This window comes from Pipistrellus kuhlii, unplaced genomic scaffold, assembly GCF_014108245.1.
Source record: "Pipistrellus kuhlii isolate mPipKuh1 unplaced genomic scaffold, mPipKuh1.p scaffold_m20_p_5, whole genome shotgun sequence".
Classification (NCBI taxonomy): Eukaryota; Metazoa; Chordata; class Mammalia; order Chiroptera; family Vespertilionidae; genus Pipistrellus; species Pipistrellus kuhlii.
Window position 1 is genome coordinate 29,516,244 of NW_023425551.1, and position 20,292 is coordinate 29,536,535.

A 20,292-nucleotide genomic window follows, 5' to 3' on the forward strand; every position below is an offset into this window, starting at 1 on the left:
AACCTTTCCTCGTCCTGGTGCTCAGGCAAAGCTTCCCTGTGCAGGTAACCAGGCAAAGCTTCCCTGTGCAGGTAACCAGGCAAAGCTTCCCTGTGCAGGTAACCAGGCAAAGCTTCCCTGTGCAGGTAACCAGGCAGAGCAGGAGTGAGCCCCGGGGTGGGAGTGGGGTGAGGACTTGAGACAAAGAGAATGGCCCATCATGGCCCTGCAGTGGGTAAGAGCAGTCAGAGGTCATAGAGGTGGGAGTGGGGCAGGAGAGCAAAAGAGGGCAGGCCCGGAATCATAGAGGAGGTGGAGAGGGGGGAAGAGAGACCAGGCGGGCCCAGGTGGAAGGCCCCTGCAGGAGTCCAGGCAGGTGACAGTGCGTGAGCAAGGATGCGCGTGAGGGCAGTGACGTGGACTCCATGTGCAGAATGACAAAGCAACAGGGGCAGAGGTGCCTCAGTGAAGACGTATTGAGCTCCTCCTGTCAGTGGGCTCTGTGTAGCTGCCTGCATGCACCGCGGAGGGCAGACACACACGGCATCCAGGCCAGGAGGATGTCCGTGTGCTGCTTCCATCAGCCAGGCAGTTACAAGGCGGCACCCTCTGAGAAAGAAGCAGGATTGTGGGGAAGATAAGTTGTGGGTGTTGTATTTGGGAGGCCTTTCAGAGACATAGAGGAGGTCGGGAACGTGGGAGGACGGTCCCATCTGGTGTTGTTGGAATTAGAAGAGCCATTGAAGCCGAGAGAGTGAGTTGTTACAGGAAGCCTATGACCTCTCATTTCACATCTCAACAGACGTTAGAGAAACTATGTGAAACCCTGGTGTGTTTATCACGACAGAAAAGGGTTCAGACTTAGGCTAACCAGTCCTCGGTACTATTCCACGGAGGTGAGCAACTAAAGAACAAAGATGGTCTACTTTTCTGGTGGTTCCAGACGTGGCCCAGTGACCGCAATGAGTTCACCGTAGGAGGCAGTGAAACGCGGAAACTGCCGAGTCCACACATAAATGCTCATGTATCACGCATGGCCTTGTCTGTTGTCTTAAAAGAAGCCTGAACTGTTACAGTAACTCCGTAAAAAATAAAAACTAGAGTGGTAGTAATTCCTTTATTTTTTTAGTTCATCATACCTGCTTAGTTTGGACATTCCGACATTCCCTCCAATAAAGTGAAGAGGAGAGGAAATTGTGTTGGCATCTGAATCCCGCCCCCTCACAGGAGAATTTCAAAAAGAGTGAATCAATACCCAGTTCACGGTAGTGTAGGTCTCCTGATGCTGTCTCCTCCCTTTCCACAATTCATACCACTCAGAAGACAGCTTTGATCCTGACGTTATGCCTGCCGTGATAGCTGGGGGGAAATCTGAGGGGCAGACCTTTACTCTCAGGAGAAAGGCATTGTTTGCCCCCAGGAGTCCTTCCTCCCAGTGCCTGAGCTTCCCTAACGTCACCGGGAGAGAACCCGCCGCAGCCTCAGCAGGGCCACCCATGGGCTCGAATAGGTGCTCACTGGCGGTCTCAGGGCCGTCGTGCTCATAGACCGGGGTTTGCAGTGTGCAGCCCGCATGGCCGTTTACAAAGACCCCCGCCCCAGACGCCAGGTGAACTCTCCCCTGTGTGGAGCTACATCTGTGTCCTCAGGAAAGGGGGGAACATGATGAGGGGAAATCGAGGTAATGAGATGAATAAAAAAGTGAGCATAGACTTGGTATTTTGCTGAGACATTCATTAATGATTAGCAGCGTATAGCAGCTTTAATGTATTCATCTTTTCTCCTTGAAAAGGAAAATATGAGCTATATTTAAAGAACCTTCTTTTGTCAATTGCACCTGCTATTTTAAGAAGGGAACGAAATTGAACAAAGACATCCTTCATTTTCTCCCCTCCAAAATGTATTAGATATAAATACATTAGGTAGAAAGAAAACTAGTACAAAATAAATTTAAGTGAGCTCTTGCTATGAAGTCAAAATACCTATCTACAAATGATTTCCTATCAGAGAGAGTCTTTACAGCCTTTATTTTAAGGTATTTTTTGAAATCTTATGTATTATAATTCTTGTTGTAGATATTATAATGAGAAAATAAAGCAGACTAGCACAGCTGGCTCATGTATTGAAATCTGGGTTTTGTTTTAAATCTGAAATTATGAAATCTTCTCTAGAAAATCCAGAATGCCTATAATCAAATTTTGAATAGTATACTTTCAGCAACACATACCATCTCCAATGCCAGGAACTCCAAGAAGGGAAGAAAGGCTCCCTGGCTGGTTTCATTTACCGGATTTGTGTGCGCACGGTGGAGAATGTTCTATCTGCTTCAGAGACGGGCACAGATTTTCAAGAGATGGTTTAACTAGGAATGAATTTAATACGCCTTTAATTCTCTGAAATGAAGTTTGGTCCAGGGCAACGTCTGCTCTAGACACTGAAGGAAACCTATCCCATTAATCCCAGGAGCTCAGAGTCCAGAGCTGTGTGGTCAGAATGCCCAAGGGTAGAAGGATAGGAAGAATCCTTTGAAAGAAACTTTTAAAACTAAAAGGCTGTTCAGAGAATACCAAGCCCCGTGTGGAATCATGCAGCCCTTAAGGACAGAGATAAATAATTGTGCTTGGGAAATAGTTGATCTCAAATAGTGCAGTGCATAGAAGAAAAAAAGTGTTAATGTGAAATGCCACATAATGAAATAGTGGGATTTTTTTTTTTTTAATTTCATTTCACACTGGCATAGAAGAGATGGGAAGGAAAATTACATTGCCAGAAAATTCCAGTTAAGTTTGCTAAAGATGTTATCATATACTGTATTTAAAACAAAAATCTAATTGCTATAATTTATCATACCTCTGGTTATTAAAACCATATTAATTTAAAGATTTTAATCACTTGCTATTTTTGCACATTGTGGCTTTTTATGGAGGATACTATGAAAATTTCTGTTTGTTAACCTTTGTGTGACTTTTTCAGGAGCTCCTAAGTAAAGTCAACATGCTTTAAACATGTAATTGTGTTTATACCAAATAAAACTCCTCGTGTTTCCCTTTTAGTTTGTTCTGTGAAATATATGGAGCCGTTTTATCATTGCTGAGCGCGTGTGTGAGAGCACAGGCTGAGGGTCCAGGTCACTCCTGTACACACGTGGAGTGTAAAGAACAGGGTGGACCCACCCTCCTTTTGGATTAGAGAGAAAATTCTTTTCACTATTGGAGAAGTTTAAAAGAAAAAGTCCTACTGGCTTAGGCGTGAAATTTGCTCCTTGGTCTTGAGAAAGGCTCTCTGGCAGGCAGGGGAAAGGTAGGGAGGTCAGCAAGGGCTCTCACAGCCAGGAAGAAAAAACTGTCGCAGAGTTAAAGCTGGCCGCTCTCTGGGGAGGGAGGGAGGCAGCCAGAGGTAAATCATCTCTCTGCTGTAGTGAGAGGCCTTAGGGAGGTGGAGCCCATCACACAGGGGCTGCAGCAAATGGTCTCCACCCTGAGAGAAGCATGGTGGTTTGATTTGGTTTTTACACACCAGGTGAGAACCATGGTCTTCTATACGGAAGGATTCATGAGAGTAGCATTATGATTTAAGTACTAGTAGCCCTGCCCTAACCGGTTTGGTTCAGTGGATAGAGCATCCGCCTGTGGACAAAAGGGTCCCAGGTTTAATTCCAGTAAAGGGCATGTACCTTGGTTTCGAGCACATCCCCAGTAAGAGGTGTGCAGGAGGCAACTGATGGATGTTTCTCTCTCATCAATGTTTCTAACTCTCTATCCCTCTCCCTTCCTCTCTGTAAAACATCAATAAAATATATATTTTTAAAAATACTAATAGCCCTGTGCACAAATCCATGCACCAGTAGCTCTCTGCCGCCCTCCTGTAGCTCTCCACCCACTGCCCCACCCTCCTGTAATTCCATCTCCCCCCCCCCCTCACATAGCTTGCTGTCCTGCCCCCTCCTTAGCTTTTCACCACCTGCTTGTAGTTCGCAGCCCCACCCTCCTGCAGATCCATGATCTGGTCGTTACACGCCTCAAGGTGTAACAAATAATTAGCATATTCCTCTCTTATTATATAGGATATTATATAGGATAACATTATTCTAAAGCAGTGAGTGTGTGTGTGTGTGTGTGTGTGTGTAAAACTGGTTTCCTAATTCACAAGTTAGATTCATCTCCAGACAAAACCTAGGGCATTCAGTGTAGCCACACGTTCAAGTTCTAGAAGCCAGAGCTTAAAGGTGCTTTGAAGTGCAACCCTTTGATGGGAAAATTAAAATTAAACTGGCTTTGCTTGCGGTCACAGAGCCAGGACCAGACCCCACAGCTCTTCAGTCCTGGTTCATTCCTGCTCTCACCCCCTGTCCGTCCTCTCTGTGTCCTGCTCCTGGGAAAGGGCTCTCCAAATGCTTTTCCCTCCCGGCCCATACCCGGAGTGGTGCTGTTGGTTTGGTGGATAACCAGGTGCTCTTTCTGCAGGTGCAAAGTTCCCCATTAAGTGGACGGCCCCCGAAGCAGCCCTGTACGGGAGGTTCACAATCAAGTCCGACGTGTGGTCGTTTGGAATCTTACTCACAGAGCTGGTCACCAAAGGAAGAGTGCCCTACCCAGGTAAGCGCAGGCGCCGGCAGAAGCGGGCCTCTGATTGGAGGCTCTTTCAAGAGCATCTGGGGAAACCTCACCCAATTTGCCTTCTCAGCCCCATCCTCAGCTTCCTGCTGAGCATGAGAGTGAATCCCATGGACAGGTATTTAGCCGGAGAGGAGCAGAACTGGGAGCCACTGTGGAATGTAGACAAGCAGCCGCCATGAACTGGGTGCCAGGATTAAAGTATTAGCAGCTGGGATAAGCGATTCGGTCCTCCCCAATTTGAGGCAACTATGCTCTCTCAGCCGGAGTGTGTGTGTGCCTCCCAGAGCAGAAACGTCACTGGCAGAGCCTCTGCTCCAATGGCGTTTGCACACTCTCTGGGAAAGAGAGAAGGCCCCCACCGCGTTTTGATTGCCCTGTAGCACTGACCCGCGGAGCCACGCCATGCCCGCCAGCAGGAGAATGCCAGGCCCCGTTCTCTCAGCAGGCCTGCTCCAGATGGCCAGGGAGAGCAGAGGCACATGCGAAATGGAGTCGGAGGCCACTCGCTGCCCATTTTAAAAGTCAAAATATGCAGAAGCAAGTATAACGGAAAGCAATTGGAGAGGCTGTGGTCCTGGAATTTTTCTGGGGACCAGATTCACGGTCTCCAAAGAGAGCCCAGGTCCAGGTTATCCACTCTTACGTTCATTAATTTAGACCGATGGTGACTTAAAGGACACTCGTGCCATTTCACCTCCACGCGTTAGTGGTTCTAGTGCAGGGACAATCTGCTTTCTGAAATGTTAAGGACGTATTCTTTTGGTTACTGCCAAGTGAAGAGAGAACACAGCTCCCTTCATGTCCTGCCTTTAAAAAAAAAAAAAATGGCAGTGATGAAAACGATAGTGGAGATTAACGAGGAATGGAGGTCTCTCGTGGTCGTATCTTTGCAGTCAGAGGAGCCAGTGGGCGCAGATTCATTTGTAATCCCTTTGTTCATTTTTCGGATGGTTTCTGGTCAGCTGCAAAATGCGGAGAGGGAGAGAGGGTCTCTTCCTGGGTGGGTGTGGCCTCGAGACTCCAGGGGGAGCCAGGCTGCGGGCACAGTCACAATTGACAGACGCCCCGCCTCCGAAGCGCCGGGTGGGCGGGTAGAGTGGCGGGTGGAGGGCGGCGGCGGCCTGTGCGCACCAGTGGGCGGAGCCGCCGGCGGAGGCAGAAAGGGCCGCCCTGCAGGGGCCTGGGGCGCAGGGGGGGCGCCTGGTGTAGTGGCTGGAGCGGGTCCATGTGCTAGACTCGGGACGGTGCAGATGTGAGGCCCCTCCTTTTCATTGTCTGGGTTTTGCACTCCTTTCTCCCTGGACCCCCCGGTTTATAATCGCCCGTGTTAAATGCGGTTGGGGGGAAAGGTTAACGTTGCTTTGCATTTCTTTGAAGCTTTTCCTGCCAGCCACATGAGCCGCTTTTTGTTCCTCCGGTCGCGCCGAAGCCCAGACAAAGGGGTGGGGGCGGGGCCTGGCGCAGGGAGGCAGGTGTGTGCTGGAAGGGCGAGTGGTGATGGAGTTTGGCTTTAGCAGAACGAAGGTGGCCTGGTTTTCCGCAGAGGCTGGGATTCCTTCCTTCAGCGGAGCGCCAGGAAACGTGAACCGTGCAGGGTATTTTGCCCTGGAAAGAAGGACAAATAAGAACGCGTCTTCTCAGCAAGCTGATGGAACAGCGGAGTGGGGCGCTGTGTTAGGTGCTGCAGACAAAGCAGTGAGCACAGAGCTGAATGTAGTCCCCGCACCCACAGAGCTTCTGGTCACATGGATAAAATATGTGCATCCAACCCAGGAAGCAATCTTTCCTTTTCGTTATTTATTATTAGAGGAGATCATCGCAAGGGACGGGTTACTTGCATTTTACCCACTGTGGCCCCAAGTCTTCATTCTGATAGTGGGGTCTGGGACGCCTCGTGCAGGGATCTGCACACCACCTTCCTTTAACCTTTCCCCCCAATCTGCACACCAGCCTTCACTCCGCCTCCTGTGAGGATGGCTGAGCAGCTGGAATGAGAACTGGGCCCACTCTGTCGGGCACAGCTACAGAGGGTGAGCAGCTGCTGATAGCAAGGGGCTTTGACAGCTGCCCTGACTGCGAGGCAGGCACAGAGGGGGCTGTGTCTGGGAGGCTTCACGTGGAAGAAGGCAAATAGGGCTCCCTCCTCCGCCCCAGACAAGGGTGGGCGTGTGGAGGGGCGCAGAGGCCTGGGCGGAGGCTCCTGTTCAGGAGCTGCTGGAGATGAGTCTGGGAAGCGGGCTGCAAGGCGAGGAGCCGGAAGGGCTGACTGAGCCCATCCTGAGGGGCCTCCTGCACGGCCCTGGGGGGGAGGGACATAGGCCGCCCCTCACCCTCAGAAAGCCACGGAAACCTGTTCCGAGGCTGGTCCTCGCCATGGTGCCTCCTGTTTGTGTTTTACAACATGGCGCTAATCAGATTTAATTGGACTCTGAACCTCGCAGTAGACTTTTCTTGAGGGAGAGGCTTTTACAGAAGGATTCCAATTACAGGATTGTTTTTCTCAATGGAGGAGAGCAGTTCTTAAGGAACAGACAGCTTCGTTAGCTTCATCCAGAGGTCACTGAGGGAGGAAGGCCCTTCCGCTCCGCGTTGGGTTGCGTCTGTTGGGGTGGCTGAGTGCCGCCCGGCGTTCTCTGCGCACCGCGCCCTCCTGGCTGAGGGAGCACCCAGCCAGACTCAGTCCCTGGCCACCGGGATGCCATTCTGAGGTCTCCACGCAGTACCTGCTCAGCTGGCTAGAGTGTGTTTTCAAGTCATTCTTTCTTCAAGGAAGGTTGGTGGCGGTGCATTTTTCTGAGTTCTTTCATACCTGAGGATGGCCGTGGTTACCTTCACAGCGGAGGGTACTTGGCTGTAAGGTGAGGATGGAGGTCAAGGAAGGGGCTGTGACTTATAAATGGGTTTTTAACGCTTTCCGGGCATCTCTGCCCAGCATGAAAAAAGGTCCGAAGTAAGAATCTGAGAAGGAACTTAGAATGGAGTACGTGAGGTGTGACCAGATGAAGGGCAAAAGGTATGAGGAGACAGTAAAACACTGGATTGCTTGGTTAGTTAGCAAGTTTTGTAAAAGGATTAGATTCAAAGGAAGGGGAGAAGTACAAGCTCAAATTGATTGAGAGCCTTAAAGCCAAATAATAATAATAATAATAATAATAATAATAATAATAATAACTGAAATGTGACAGTGAGAGGAACAGGGAGGAGCCACATCAGACAGGAAGGTGGCTTGCAAGGTTTATGACAAAAACCAGGTTCGTTTTACAAATTTCCTAGTAATACCCTGTTTCCCTGAAAATAAGACAGTGTCTTATATTAATTTTTGCTCCCAAAGATGAGCTAGGTCTTATTTTCAGGGGATATCTTATTTTTCCATGAAGAAGAATACGGTACACATTTATTGTTAAATGAAAATAAAGGAAATTTATTACCTGTATACGGTACGGTAGTACGGTAGTTGTCAACACAAACCAGACAAACTGAATGCTACAGTATCAAAAATTTACTCACTTATTGAATGACAATCATGTCAGCATCTTCTGGAACATCATCATAACAATCCAATTCCTGAATTTCCTGGTGAATTTCTTGTGACTCCATTTCTTTCAGAATCAGTGGGCCAAATCTCTCATGTTTAGCCTAGGGGGGTGGCTTATTTCTGGGAGGATGCCTTATATTTCACTCAGAAGGAAACCTGTAAGTAGGTCTTATTTTCAGAGGATGTCTTATTTTCGGGGAAACACGGTAGCCTGACCTGAATACATTCTCAGTGTAGCAGTCCAGCTTGCTTTTCCACAAGCCCAGGTTCAAAACCATTCTTTGCACCAAGGTTAGAGCTGATTTTGTACTGATGGATTGTTGTCTGTGAGAAATGAAAACGCAAAAAGCAGTTTCCTGGTGTTGATGCATACAATCAGCGTTATTCATTTTACCCTGCATTTCACCTTCAGGTATTTTGCTCTTTCCCTCCACTGCCACTGCCACTGCCCCATGTCAAGCTGACGTCACCTCATGCAGTGACCTCTTCATGGAACTTCCTGCTTCCATTCTCCCCCTCCTCCTCCACCACTACCACCATTCTGTCATTGTCACCAACAGTTACTGTCCAGAAAACACACCCCGTTATCCTCCTCTCTTAGTGAAAAACGTCCATGGCTTCCCTTTACCTTCCAAATAAACCGGAAGCCTTCGTTTTGCACCAGGCTGCAGCAGTGAACCAACGGACAAAACCTCCTGCTCTCATGAACTGCTATTCTTCTTGGAAGAGACAAACAGTAAACAAAGATAAATAAGCAAAATGCGCGTTCAGTAGTGGCTAGTGGTGATAGGGAGGGAGAAAATTAAACAGGAATCAGGAAAGGGTGGCAAGGAGGGCCTCGTCGGGAAGGTGCTATCTGAGTAAAGACCGAAGGAAGCAAGGCACAAGCCAGGTGGAGATGTGAGGAGAAGCCCTCCTTCCGAGGGGCCTGGCACAGGCCCTGAGGGGCTGCAGGGTGGCCAGCGTGGCGGCAGCTGAGGGGGCAGGAAGTCGGAAGGCCTCGGTGCACATCAGATAGGGCTTCCTGCGTCCTTTTCAAGGCATTTGCTTTTATGCTTAGTGATATGGGGAGGCACTGAGGTCTGACTTGGGATTTTCTCCTGCCACACCTCCACCCTTCACACCGAGAGATCATTCTTGAATGGTCCTCTTCTCAGCTTCACTGTCTGCCTCAGACTCTTCCAAGCCCAACACAGAAACACCCCTCCTTCGTGTAGCCTTCTCCATGTGCAGATCGAATGGGCTGTCCCTCTGCTTGCTTCTCTGTTGAAGCCCCTAGGTGTGTGTACTGCCCAGCTCCTCTGAACAACGGGAGGGGTGGGGGGCTGCTTTTATGTGTTCCCAGTGCCCAGCACAGTGTCTGTCCCGTGGTGGACTGAACAAATGTGAGTGGGTGTGTGGATGAATGGGGGTGAGGGGAAGGTGGGGGGGGGGGGTGGATGGATGCTACAGGGAATAAAAAAGATCATGCCCATGAGGTTTTTGAAACAAGATTTTTTAATTCGGCCAATCTCATCTCTGTTCCATCATCCTACACATAAACACAGCGTGTGTTTTCTCAGGCAGGAGATAGACTCTGTCCTCAAAGTTGTGTGGGGAGGTTGGCCCTGTCGTGAGCTCATACGCTGAGTTCCAGCACCATTCCAGGCAGACTGGCCCTGCCCTCCAGAACCCTGGCTCTCAGCCCAACAGCTGCCTGTGCATTTGGCAGGATCGGGCAAAGTCGGAACATTCCTTCCAACACATCACATTTATCAAGCATCTGAAGCACTTTCAAATCTTTTAGCGAGTGGCAGCTGCCTGACTGCTGAATGGTTTGAGTCACTAAATGGTGACGTAAAGAAGCAAGGGAAATCAGTGAAACTGTAGCACCTTCCTTCAAGAATCCGCAGTCCTACCCTGAGCTCCCTCAGCCTCACCCATGCTCCAGAGCCCTGAGCTGTGCTCAGCAGCCCAGCCTTGGGGCCGCACTCCCGCCCCTGCTGCGCCTAGCAGGCCTACAGGAGCAGCTTTTTCTTGGGAAGGAGGAGGTTAGGACTCACCGGCTAGGAGAATGGGAAGCAGGATAGAACCTCGGATCTTAGCCAAGACTGTTGTGTCCCTTGCCTTCTCCGCCCATCACAGCCCCCAGGGCTTCTCCGTTCAGCTCTCCTGATCCCTCAGAGAGGACATCCTGCCGATGCCCAGGAACCATGTGGCCTCCTCCCCCAATGAGGTTCCTCCAGCCTGTGTGCTGGGGGTGGGGCCAGAGTTCAGGCCAGAAGGCAGCAGCAAAGAAGGGCTTTCCACTCTGCCCTCTGTCTGCTGCTCCCACTCCCAGCCCTGCATTTGCCTGGCATTCCTCCTGGCCCTCATGGTCTTCCCCACTTCTCCTCTGGACAAGGAGTTCTTTGGGATGCTGTACTGTCTGCCTTACACAACCCTTGTGCACCATGGCACCTGTCCTTTCTGTACTTGTCAGTACAGGGGGTTTAATAAGAATAGCTGCCCTGAGGTCATCTGGGGAGGCAGGGAAAGAGAACAAAGCTTGTCAGTATTGTGCCTTCTCAGAGTCATCCTTTATGTGTATTCTTTGATCGGCACCTGTCTGCCCAAAATGTGTACTTTGGTCCAACACCAAAACCTAGCGTGTGTGGCACCTGCTTGTTACCCCGTATGACAGCCAGAACCTACAGTGATGTGATAGCAGGTGCTCGTGCTGAGCAAGCCAGAGGGCCTTCCGCAGGGCCATGCCTCGAAGCCGGGGGCCTCTGACGGAAGCCTTTCTCAGGAGACCACCTCCTCTGCATGGGAAGCTCGGCTTTCAGATGTCACCTGGTGTCTGACAGCCTGAACGTCATCCCCGGTGTCGCCGTGCTCAGGTGTTTCGGTGGCTCAGAGGGCCAGGCTCCTGCAGCCCACAGTCACGTCCAAGTGCAGACGTGAACAGATAACACTTCAAGGTCCCAGGCTGTGGAGCCGGCCCTCCAAGACCCATATGAGGAAGTGGCACAAAAAAGGGAACGTATAAAGCATAACACTCCCTTTCCTATGAGATCGTTTTTCCAAACAGCCAAAGGCACAGCGAACGGTGAGGTGTTTTGCTGACACGTGGAGAAACTGAGGCCAGGGAGTCGCCTGGTGAAAGACACTGAGAGATGCCGCTGGAAGTAACGCAGTGGCTCTGCCCATGAACGTGAGGGGTTTTCTTCCCTAAAGGATCTAAAAGGAGAAGGAGGAGGCACTGCAGAGCTCAAAGGGGAGGAATGGGGAGGTGTTAAGGGGGGCAGGGACCAAAGGGGAAGAAGGGAGAGAAACACACACCCGTGGGAACACACTGCTGACAGCCAGAGCGCAGAGCGGGCTGGAAAGTGAGAGCTGGAAACATGAATCCGGAGACCAAGAGGAAGCCAGGACGAGGATTTAGAAGGGATAATGGCATCATAATGGCGGGAGCGGGCACAGTCCACTTGGCTGGAGAGGCAGCTGCCGTGTTTTGGGCAGCCCAACGGGATAGGATGCCATCAGACCACGTTGGAAGGCCCAACATCCATGGTGACAAGAGGCCGCAAAGAGGATGGGGAAGAGGGACAGGGAAGCAGGCCCACTTGCCTGGCTCCAGCAGGCAGCAGGAGGCAGGTGCGGCAGTGGGCGCCCAGAGCTGTATTCTCATACTGGGCTTTCACCGTGACATGGTCCACTCAAACTGGCTATTGCTTGTAAAGCAGCAGCTGGCCTGCGGCCTCCAAGGGGGCATCCCTCGGTGGTGCGGTTACTGCTGCCAAGGCCTGCCTGGAGGCGCGGGGGCCGCGGGTCAGCTGTGTGGGTGCCGCCTGGCGGGTGGTTCGAAATGAGCCGGCCCCGTTCAGATCGCCCCTGTCAGCCAAGTCCCCTGTCTTGTCCCCACTTCCCTGGCAACGCTGTCATCAGTGGGTTTCTGTTTGGCCCAGTGCATGGGCTGGTTACGTCTGCTCTCCATGCTTGGCGAGGCCTGTGGAGAGAAGGCAGGAGAAGAGGAAGGAGAGAGGGGAAGAGAGAGAAGGAGTGTGCCCGGAGCTGGCAGTGTGGGGCCAGCAGCGTCCTCCAGGTTCCTGCTCCATCCCCTGGCCCCATCCCCAGGGAGCAGGCTGCCTCGGGAGGTGCTCCCCGCGGAGGGTCTGGTTGCTGTGTGTGCTGCGTCCCAGGCTTGGACCGAGCACCGGAAAAATAGGCCGGACCCAAGTGATCAGTTAAACTTTCTGTTGGTGGAGATTAAACTGAGAGTTTTAAAAAAATACATGAAATCTTTCTATTTCAGTAGTGTTATTCTTAATGAAATGAAACATTTACCGACATAAGCTCCGCAGAGCAATTGAATGACCAATTAGACTCTGGTGCCCTGCAGGGCGGTCTCAGTGCCAGAATGCGGCTCCAGAAGGCGTGGGGTGGGGAGAGGTGGAACTATCTCAGAAGGGCCTGTCAGGCCTCGGGGTTCACCTTCTGGTTGTCTTTCCTCCAGTTCCTCCCGGCTCCTGGCGAGGTGGGGACAGGGCGACTTCTGCAGTCCCAGCCCTGTGGCTTCTGAGATGCTATGAAACCAAGGGCTGTGCTGACAGACAGGGAAACGCTTTGGAGAAGGCCAGTCCAGATAAGCCATTACGCTCTCTTCCTAACCTTTCCCGGCTGCTGTCACTCCTGCCAGGACTTCCCAGCAAAAACCCTGGGGAATGGATATGTTTCCAGACGAGACTTTTTTTAAGCCCATATGGTGCTCAGACCATACATCAATACAACACCCTAGGAGAGTCTAGGCAGCACTCTATTCAAAACATGCTTCCTTCTGCAGGATTACCTGTGAGTACAGACAAGCACTAACTAGCCTCCTGTCGGGCCAGGTTTTATGTCCCAGTGCGGTCAGTTCAGATCAAGTTTTGCTGCCAAGCGAGTAGTTACCAGAACTTTGGGTTTCCAGAGCTGGTGGGGTTTGTGAGCTGTGGGTAAGGAAATTCTGGCCCCGCACCGGCTGCTCCAGGCTCCTCCCCTTGCTCCAGCTCCGCGCCCTGAGTTTTCCTAGTGAGTTTCAGCAATACACTAATCAGCCACCTAGCTGACCAAACATCCAATGGAAGGGGGCATCTGTGAAATCTGGCAGGATGTGGGGACCCAGACTCATTCGCACCCAGAAATGTGAGGGAGGTTATGTTACCATAATCGAGGTGAAGGCCTACTTCAGTACAGTGGAAAGAAACTGGGGTGGCGGAGTAAGAAAGCGCCCGAAAAGCATTGGGCAGGCCTGTGACTGACAGGGCTGTGGCTGGCAGCCACGGGAGCTAGGGTAAACCAGCTCCAACAGTAACAACAAAACAAAGGGAACTGGCACCGGGTCCCGAGGTCTGGGTGTCGCCTCCACAGGGAGGCAGTGCTGTGCACGGGGCCAGCTCCTCTGGACAGGCTCGCCCCGCGGAGGGGTCAGCCCCCCGGAGTTAAGGGAGCTGCTGCGTGCACACGCTCTGTCCTGACCGCTATGCCCTGAGAGACAGGGAAGAAATCTGGGTCTCTGTATGGCTTCAAATCCTGTTCTTGCTTTTGTCAACTATCAGAGTTCAGTTGGGGAGGAGTCCAGATTACAGGCTCAGGGCCAAGGAGCAGCCAAAACACACAAGGGCTTGGCAGGCGATGGCAGAACGTGACACGGAACAAAAGGGAAGGAAACCGGGAGAACGGTGCCTGTTGGTGATGAACGGAACGGGGTCGGGGCATTCAGCCTCACCCCAAGTGTGGTATTTCCTGTTCTGTCAGGGAGGCCACCGTGCAGGGGGCGGCTCTCCCCAGAGAGTGAGCAGTCTCTCCGATGCCTCCTGGTGCTCCCCGAGGCAGCAGCCCAGAGGGTCGCCGAGGTCTCAGATGACAGATGGCCTGTCCACAGCAATCGGGAAACGCTGGCCCTGGAGACATCCTGTCTCCCCGCCAGCCTCACAAGCCCCAGAGTCACGGGGTCAGACAGTGCCCGGCGTGGCATGATGGCAGATCTCGGACAATAGGGCACCGTGCTTGCCCGGGCAGGAGGAGAGCCAATTTGCGAACTTCGGAAATGGCGCTTACAGACGCTCTACCCAAGAAACGGTGTGTTTTCATCCCGTGGGCTTTTTCTTTTTGTCGGCTTCATCCATATGTCTGTGTCATCTTGATTGGAATGTAGTTCTACATACAATAGGATTCGACAATTTTTAGGATACAGTTAGTTTGACAAACCTAAGCCGTCACACCACCCTATACAGGATATAGGGCAAATGCTGCCCGGGGACCAAACACAGCTCCACCCTGTTTTTGTTTTGTACATTTTTAAAGAGTTAAATATATATACATATATGCAACCTGCAAAGCCGGGTTTACTCTCCGGCCTTTTCTGGCTAGCTTGCTGAGCCCCGGTGGAGAGCATTTCCATCTCCCCTCCACACACCCGGGCCCCTCTGCAGGCGCTCCGGCCCCACCTCCTGGCCACCACTGATCTGCTTTCTATCACTGCACGTTGGCCTTTTCTAGAATTTCATAGAAATGAGGTCATACGGTATGTGTTACCTTTTGCGTCTGGCTTCTTTCACTTGTAACACTTTTGAGGTTCATCGTCTGGGTTTTTGTGTGTACCAGTCATGCGTTCCTTTTTTATTTCTGGGCGGAGTGCTGTCCCATTAAAGGTGGGGGCCTCAGCACGGCTTCCCATGCAGGCTCAAGATAAGAAGAAGGGGAGGGGCGGGGCTGGGGGCCGCAGGTGCCCGCTCTCACCGCCCCTGTCTTTGCAGGCATGAACAACCGGGAGGTGCTGGAGCAGGTGGAGCGCGGCTACAGGATGCCCTGCCCGCAGGACTGCCCCATCTCTCTGCACGAGCTCATGATCCACTGCTGGAAAAAGGACCCCGAGGAGCGGCCCACTTTCGAGTACTTGCAGGGCTTCCTGGAAGACTACTTCACGGCCACGGAGCCCCAGTACCAGCCGGGAGAAAACCTGTGAGACCCGGGTCAGCAGAGAGGCCTGACCCAGAGGCTCCGCCCCTCCCCATTAGCTTTCCATCCGTAGCCAGCCAGCCGCTGGGGCAGCCAGAACCGTCCAGGATCAGATTGCATGTGACTCTGAAGCTGACGAACTTCCATGGCCCTCATCGATGACACGTGTCCCCCAATCCGAACCTCCTCTGTGAAGCATACAAGACAGACCTTGTTATCTCTCAGACTTTGGAAAACGCATTGTATCGATGTCACGTAAAAGGCCAAACCTCTGTTCAGTGTAAATAGTTACTCCAGTGCCAACAATCCCAGTGCTTTCCTTTTTTAAAAATGCAAATCCTATGTGATTTTAACTGTCTTCACCTGATTCAACTAAAAAAAAAAAAAAAGTATTATTTTCCAAAAGTGGCCTCTTTGTCTAAAACAATAAAATTTTTTTTCATGTTTTAACAAAAAACAATCAGGACAGGTGTTTGTTTTTTTCTTTTTTACAAATATGAATACATATAACATATATGTCCCTGTACATACACCATGTGGGTGCTAACGTGGAGACCATGGCCAGCCTGGACCACAGCTTCAGGACGCAGAGTGAGGATCTTACTGCAGAGTCAGTAGAAAAGCACTGATGTTATTCTGAAAAACCAGGGGCCTCATTTTTGCCTTTTTCAGAGCATGATTTTTTTTTTTAATTTGGATTGCACTCTTTTGATTCATGACTATACCTATAGATGGCTGTTAGGTTGACTCTTTTCAGCCGCCCCGGGGTGAACTCACAAGGCCTGTCTCCAGTATTTGCTTCGACGTACTGCGATCTGTTCTTGAAGCTTAAAAGTGGGCATATTTAAGCCAGCCAACGGCCAAACTACCAAGGGAACAGGAAGACGGATACCACGCAAACTCCTTGTATAAAAATATGAATGCTGAAATGTTTCAAACTTTTTTTTTATTTAATAAATCTTGTAACCACATTTAAATGGTCTAAAAACCCATAGCATTGTAGTCATGGCAACCTGCTAAACTTTCTCATGCAACTAAAAGTCCCAGGAAGGTGAGGGTGGGGGCTGTGCACTTCCCGTTGTGAACTGAGTGTTTCCATGTCCTGTACTGCTAATGAAATGACTTTCTGTGTGTCCGACAGCTCTCCGGGGGAATAACTATGCACTACTTGACATTTCATGGGGATGCACACAAAAAAAATATTACGTTTTTAGTTGCTGTTTGTACCAACCTTAAATTACATGTTTAACAACAACAAATCAAAAAAAAAGCCTATTTCTATTGAGTTTTTAATACTGAGTAGCAACTCTGAAGTCTTAATTCCTTTTTTGTTATGATTTATTTGTGAGTTTACATTTTTAAATTGTTTAACTTTCTTAATTTAGTAATTAAAAAGAGAGCATTTTACATTTGAATTTTTTTATTTTTTTGTTCATTTGTTGAAACACGGAAGGGACTCTGGTGGTGACATATCTGTTCCACGCCAGGTGGTGAGGAGCCACCTGGGGAATGTAGCTATTGTGCAGCGATTTCCAAACGACAGGAGTATTCGAGGCACCTGGAGCGGCTTTTTTTCCTTTTCTTCCCCAGAAAAGCAAAGCTATTGTCTAGCTAATTCAAAGGAATGTTAAAGCATGACTAGGCATACCTTAACATTTTAATTTATCCGACATTTTCTCTAACTGGAGTTTTCTGTGTCCCACCTGTAGGGGAAAGAGACAATTACAAGGAGAAGGAAGCAATTACAAGGAGAATCTTCCTTGTCATGGAGTCAGTCAGTCTATGTATTTCCCAGTGTCCCTCCACTTTTGGAATGAAGTTGCTAAGCAGGGGCATAGGCTGGCGTGCCTGCAGGGGCAGTGGGCACTCAGGCCAGCTGTCCAGGCCTGGCTTTGCCCATGGTCAGCTGTGTGACCGTGGACAGCAACCTGGCCCCTCTCACTTCCGGGTCCTGTCTATGGAAATGAGGGGCTGGCTGAGACTTGCCATAGTTTGCTGCAAGGTCTGAGACCCTGTGCTTTCAGATCTTTGGCATGATGTGGAATCACACAAGAAGGACCGTTTTTTTTTTTTTGCTAGAATAACCTTTGTGTTTAGAAAGGGTTTACAACATTTTTTTCTAAGTGACACAAAGGGGTTTCCTGGAAAATCGAGTCTTTATGGTATTGTTTTGGTATTGGTGCAGTTACTATCACTGGTCAATTTATTAACATGTTCTAGATATTTGTAAAGATAACTTGGTTTTTAGTTTTCACTTCCCGCCAGTTTGGATAATTTGCAAATACTCTCTGAAGGATTTTTGTGTATGTGTTTGGTCTCGGTCATTCAAAAAAATCTGAAGAAGTCATAACAACCTGTTGGAAACATATTCTTTAAAAAAAAAAAAAAAGGACAGAGTTTAATTCAGCCCTTGTGGATTCTCTCAGATGAATCAAAACTGAGGACTTGGGTTAACTCGGGGTCATGGTTCCCAAACCCGCTCTGTAGCCGTCCTGCACCACAGGGCGGGCCCAGGTGGAAATGTAAGACAGCGATGAGATGGGAGCAATCAGGCATTTCCTCCGAGAAGCGGGTGTGCTGCCAGGAGCTGCCCCCCTGTAGCCCAGCCCAGCGTGAGCCTCCCTCCAGGTCCCAGCACCTGGGGAAGCCGCTCTCCTGTCAGGTCCTGGCAGCCCGGCGTGAGGCACTGCACCCTCTGAGCACGGATTTCTCTGGCTCAGAAGGTAACCCACCTGGAAAGGCACAGCGGGGAGCGGTGCGGACATGCTGCTGGCCCTGTGTTACAGAGTTCCCGAACAACCAAACAATGCAGGAGAGTTTGGAGAGACTCACTTTATTCACCACGGTGGGCTTAGAGAAAGTGAATTCGAATTCTAAGCAAGGCTACAAGCAGAACTTCCCTTTTTATTAAAGAGCCAGCTCTATATGCACTTAGTGGTTATCTCGATGCTGGCCTTGAAAACAACACAATTCTATTCAACTAAAAACAATGCACCTGGCATGGCATTGAGATTATGGGCATATCTAGTCTCTGGCCTACAAGGTCATACAGCTAAGTTTATCTTCATCATTATTCAAACAGGCTAAAGCAGGCTAGAAAGTAATTTTTTTAGAATAAGAGGCCATCTAAGAAAAACAGCAGAATATTCCAAATAGCAGGGGGGGGGGGGGGTTGTTTGTTTTGTTTTGTTTTGTTTTACAAAATGGAGTTTTCTTTCTCACCTGGGCGTGAGTAACGGGAATCTGCCCTCCTTACCGCGTTTAGGATGAAATCATCGCTTCGCCCTGTCCCCGCGGAGAGCAGCGCCGGCAGGGCCGCCCGCACCCGGACACCTGCGCACACGGTGTCCTCACTTCCTGACACTCCCGTGGCCGCGGGAGGAGCACTTGGCACGGCAGACACTGCCCCTGGGCAAAGTGGGTCCGCTCCGAGGCTCATCTGTTCATTTGTTTAAACGTGCCTGGGCTGTCCGGTGCTTCTGGCTGCGAGGCCGGCCGAGCCGCAGGCCTCCTTCCGTGCGTGCGGGGCACCAGCTGCAGACCAGGCGAGGGTGCGGGCAGCCCTGCCTTGGTCGCGGCAGAGAAAGGCGGGTGCAGACCCAGGCGGTTCCCCAGAAAGGGAAGGGTGTCCCTAACCCCTGAGCCATATGACTGGTGCTCCCCTGCAGGTGCCAGGTGGTTCCTGAGAGACGGGCCCTCCCGCTGCTAAATCTTGGCACCAGAGGCCCGTTCTAGCTGCCCTGGCGTTGCAGAGTTCTGTCAGACATGTCCTGGGGCCTTAGGAGTCCATGTGGGACCCGCTGGGAGGGTCCTTCCTGGACCTTGAGAGCAGACAAGGTCCCAGCCGTATGCGGTGTCACCCGCTTCCGTTCTGGCTCAGGACCACAACCTGCCTTCCCAGAGGGGCATCTGCTAACAAGCTGCAGTGGGTAGATGGTGCTGGTCCATGTGTGCTCCTGGAGGCTACTTTCATAGATCTACGTGATTTGTGTTGACTTTCTTTTTATATATATATTTCTTTATTGAAGAGAGAAGGAGAGCGAAATAGAAACATCAATGATGAGAGAGAATCACTGATCCCGGGCATGTGCCCTTGGCTGGAACTGCACCTGGGACCCTTCAGTCAGCAGGCTGACGCTCTATCCACTGAGCCAAGGCGGCTAGGGCTTTGTTGACTTTCTTACCATTATCTATTAGACTGTTGGAGTTCAATTTGACTTCCCAAAATATTTGCTAAAAAGCAAGGAGGCAGAGGGGAGGAAGGGAATCGTTTGGGGGAGGAGGGGGAGGAAGCTCAAATTTTTTTTCTAAAAATGACATTGTGGGGTACAGATTGACTACAGCAGGTATCAATATTATGTTTATCTTATTTCATTATCAAAGATAGATTACAACTACAGAGAAAATAATTAAAAGTTAGTACCTTTAATATCTTTGAAATATCAAATGGACCTTCATTTATATATACATGCATTCCCAGAAGTTGTTTTTAATTAATTTCTAAATTGCACCTCATTCCTTCCAAAATATTCAGAACCCCTTAGGTGAGGGGAGAAGGAGCGGGTGTATAACCTTTATTCTGAAGTCAATGCTGAGGACTGACAATGGGAATAAATGGCTTCCCGGGGTGGCAGCGACTCTTCCGCGGAGAGTGTGATCAGTGACGAAGAACAGCTCCCCCAGCATCCAGGTCACTACGCTTTTCCCCAGAATAGTTACTCCTCTTCTAACCACGTATTTATTATGCGACTCTTCTTTTCCTGCATCCCCCCTGCCAGATTGTGAGCTCCTTGAGAACTCACTGCCTAACTCTCTCACTATTCTCCCCACACCTCAAGCAGTGATGAGCCGATGGTGGACACGATGGCTGGCTGGCTGGCTGGGTGGATGGATGCATGGATGGCTAGAAGGAGAATGCTGTCTGTCAGGGTGAACGGTTGACCTGGGAGTGACCCACTAAGAACCTGCGGAGCCCACCCGGACTCGCCGTGAGCTGGGGAGGCACTAGCCCTGCGGTTCTCCATGTTCTCAATGTGAAGAGGCAGTTCGTGATGGGAAGGCCCAGGCTGGAGCCTGAAGTGAACACCATTCGTGTTCCCCAAACCTTTCCCAGAAATCACCCCAACATCAATGGGAATACACTTGTAGCCCTGAGGCCCTGGGGCCTTCAGGTCTCATTCTAACATTGTAATTTCATGAATA

The 20,292-nt window shown here is 50.4% G+C and overlaps 1 protein-coding gene across 13 annotated transcripts in view; it reads left to right on the plus strand.

Moving 5' to 3' along the window:
- Positions 1 to 16,505, plus strand: part of FYN (FYN proto-oncogene, Src family tyrosine kinase) — a 206,751-nt gene extending 190,246 nt beyond the window's left edge. For 12 of the 13 annotated variants that reach the window (XM_036413487.2, XM_036413492.2, XM_036413495.2 and 9 more), the window contains 2 exons: positions 4,443 to 4,574; positions 14,889 to 16,505. In XM_036413487.2, the coding sequence (XP_036269380.1) occupies positions 4,443 to 4,574; positions 14,889 to 15,097 (341 nt within the window). In that variant the 3' untranslated portion in view covers positions 15,098 to 16,505. The remainder of the gene's footprint in view (positions 1 to 4,442; positions 4,575 to 14,888) is intronic. The other variant, XM_036413494.2, reaches the window with a different exon arrangement.
- Positions 16,506 to 20,292: the final 3,787 nt, after the last annotated feature.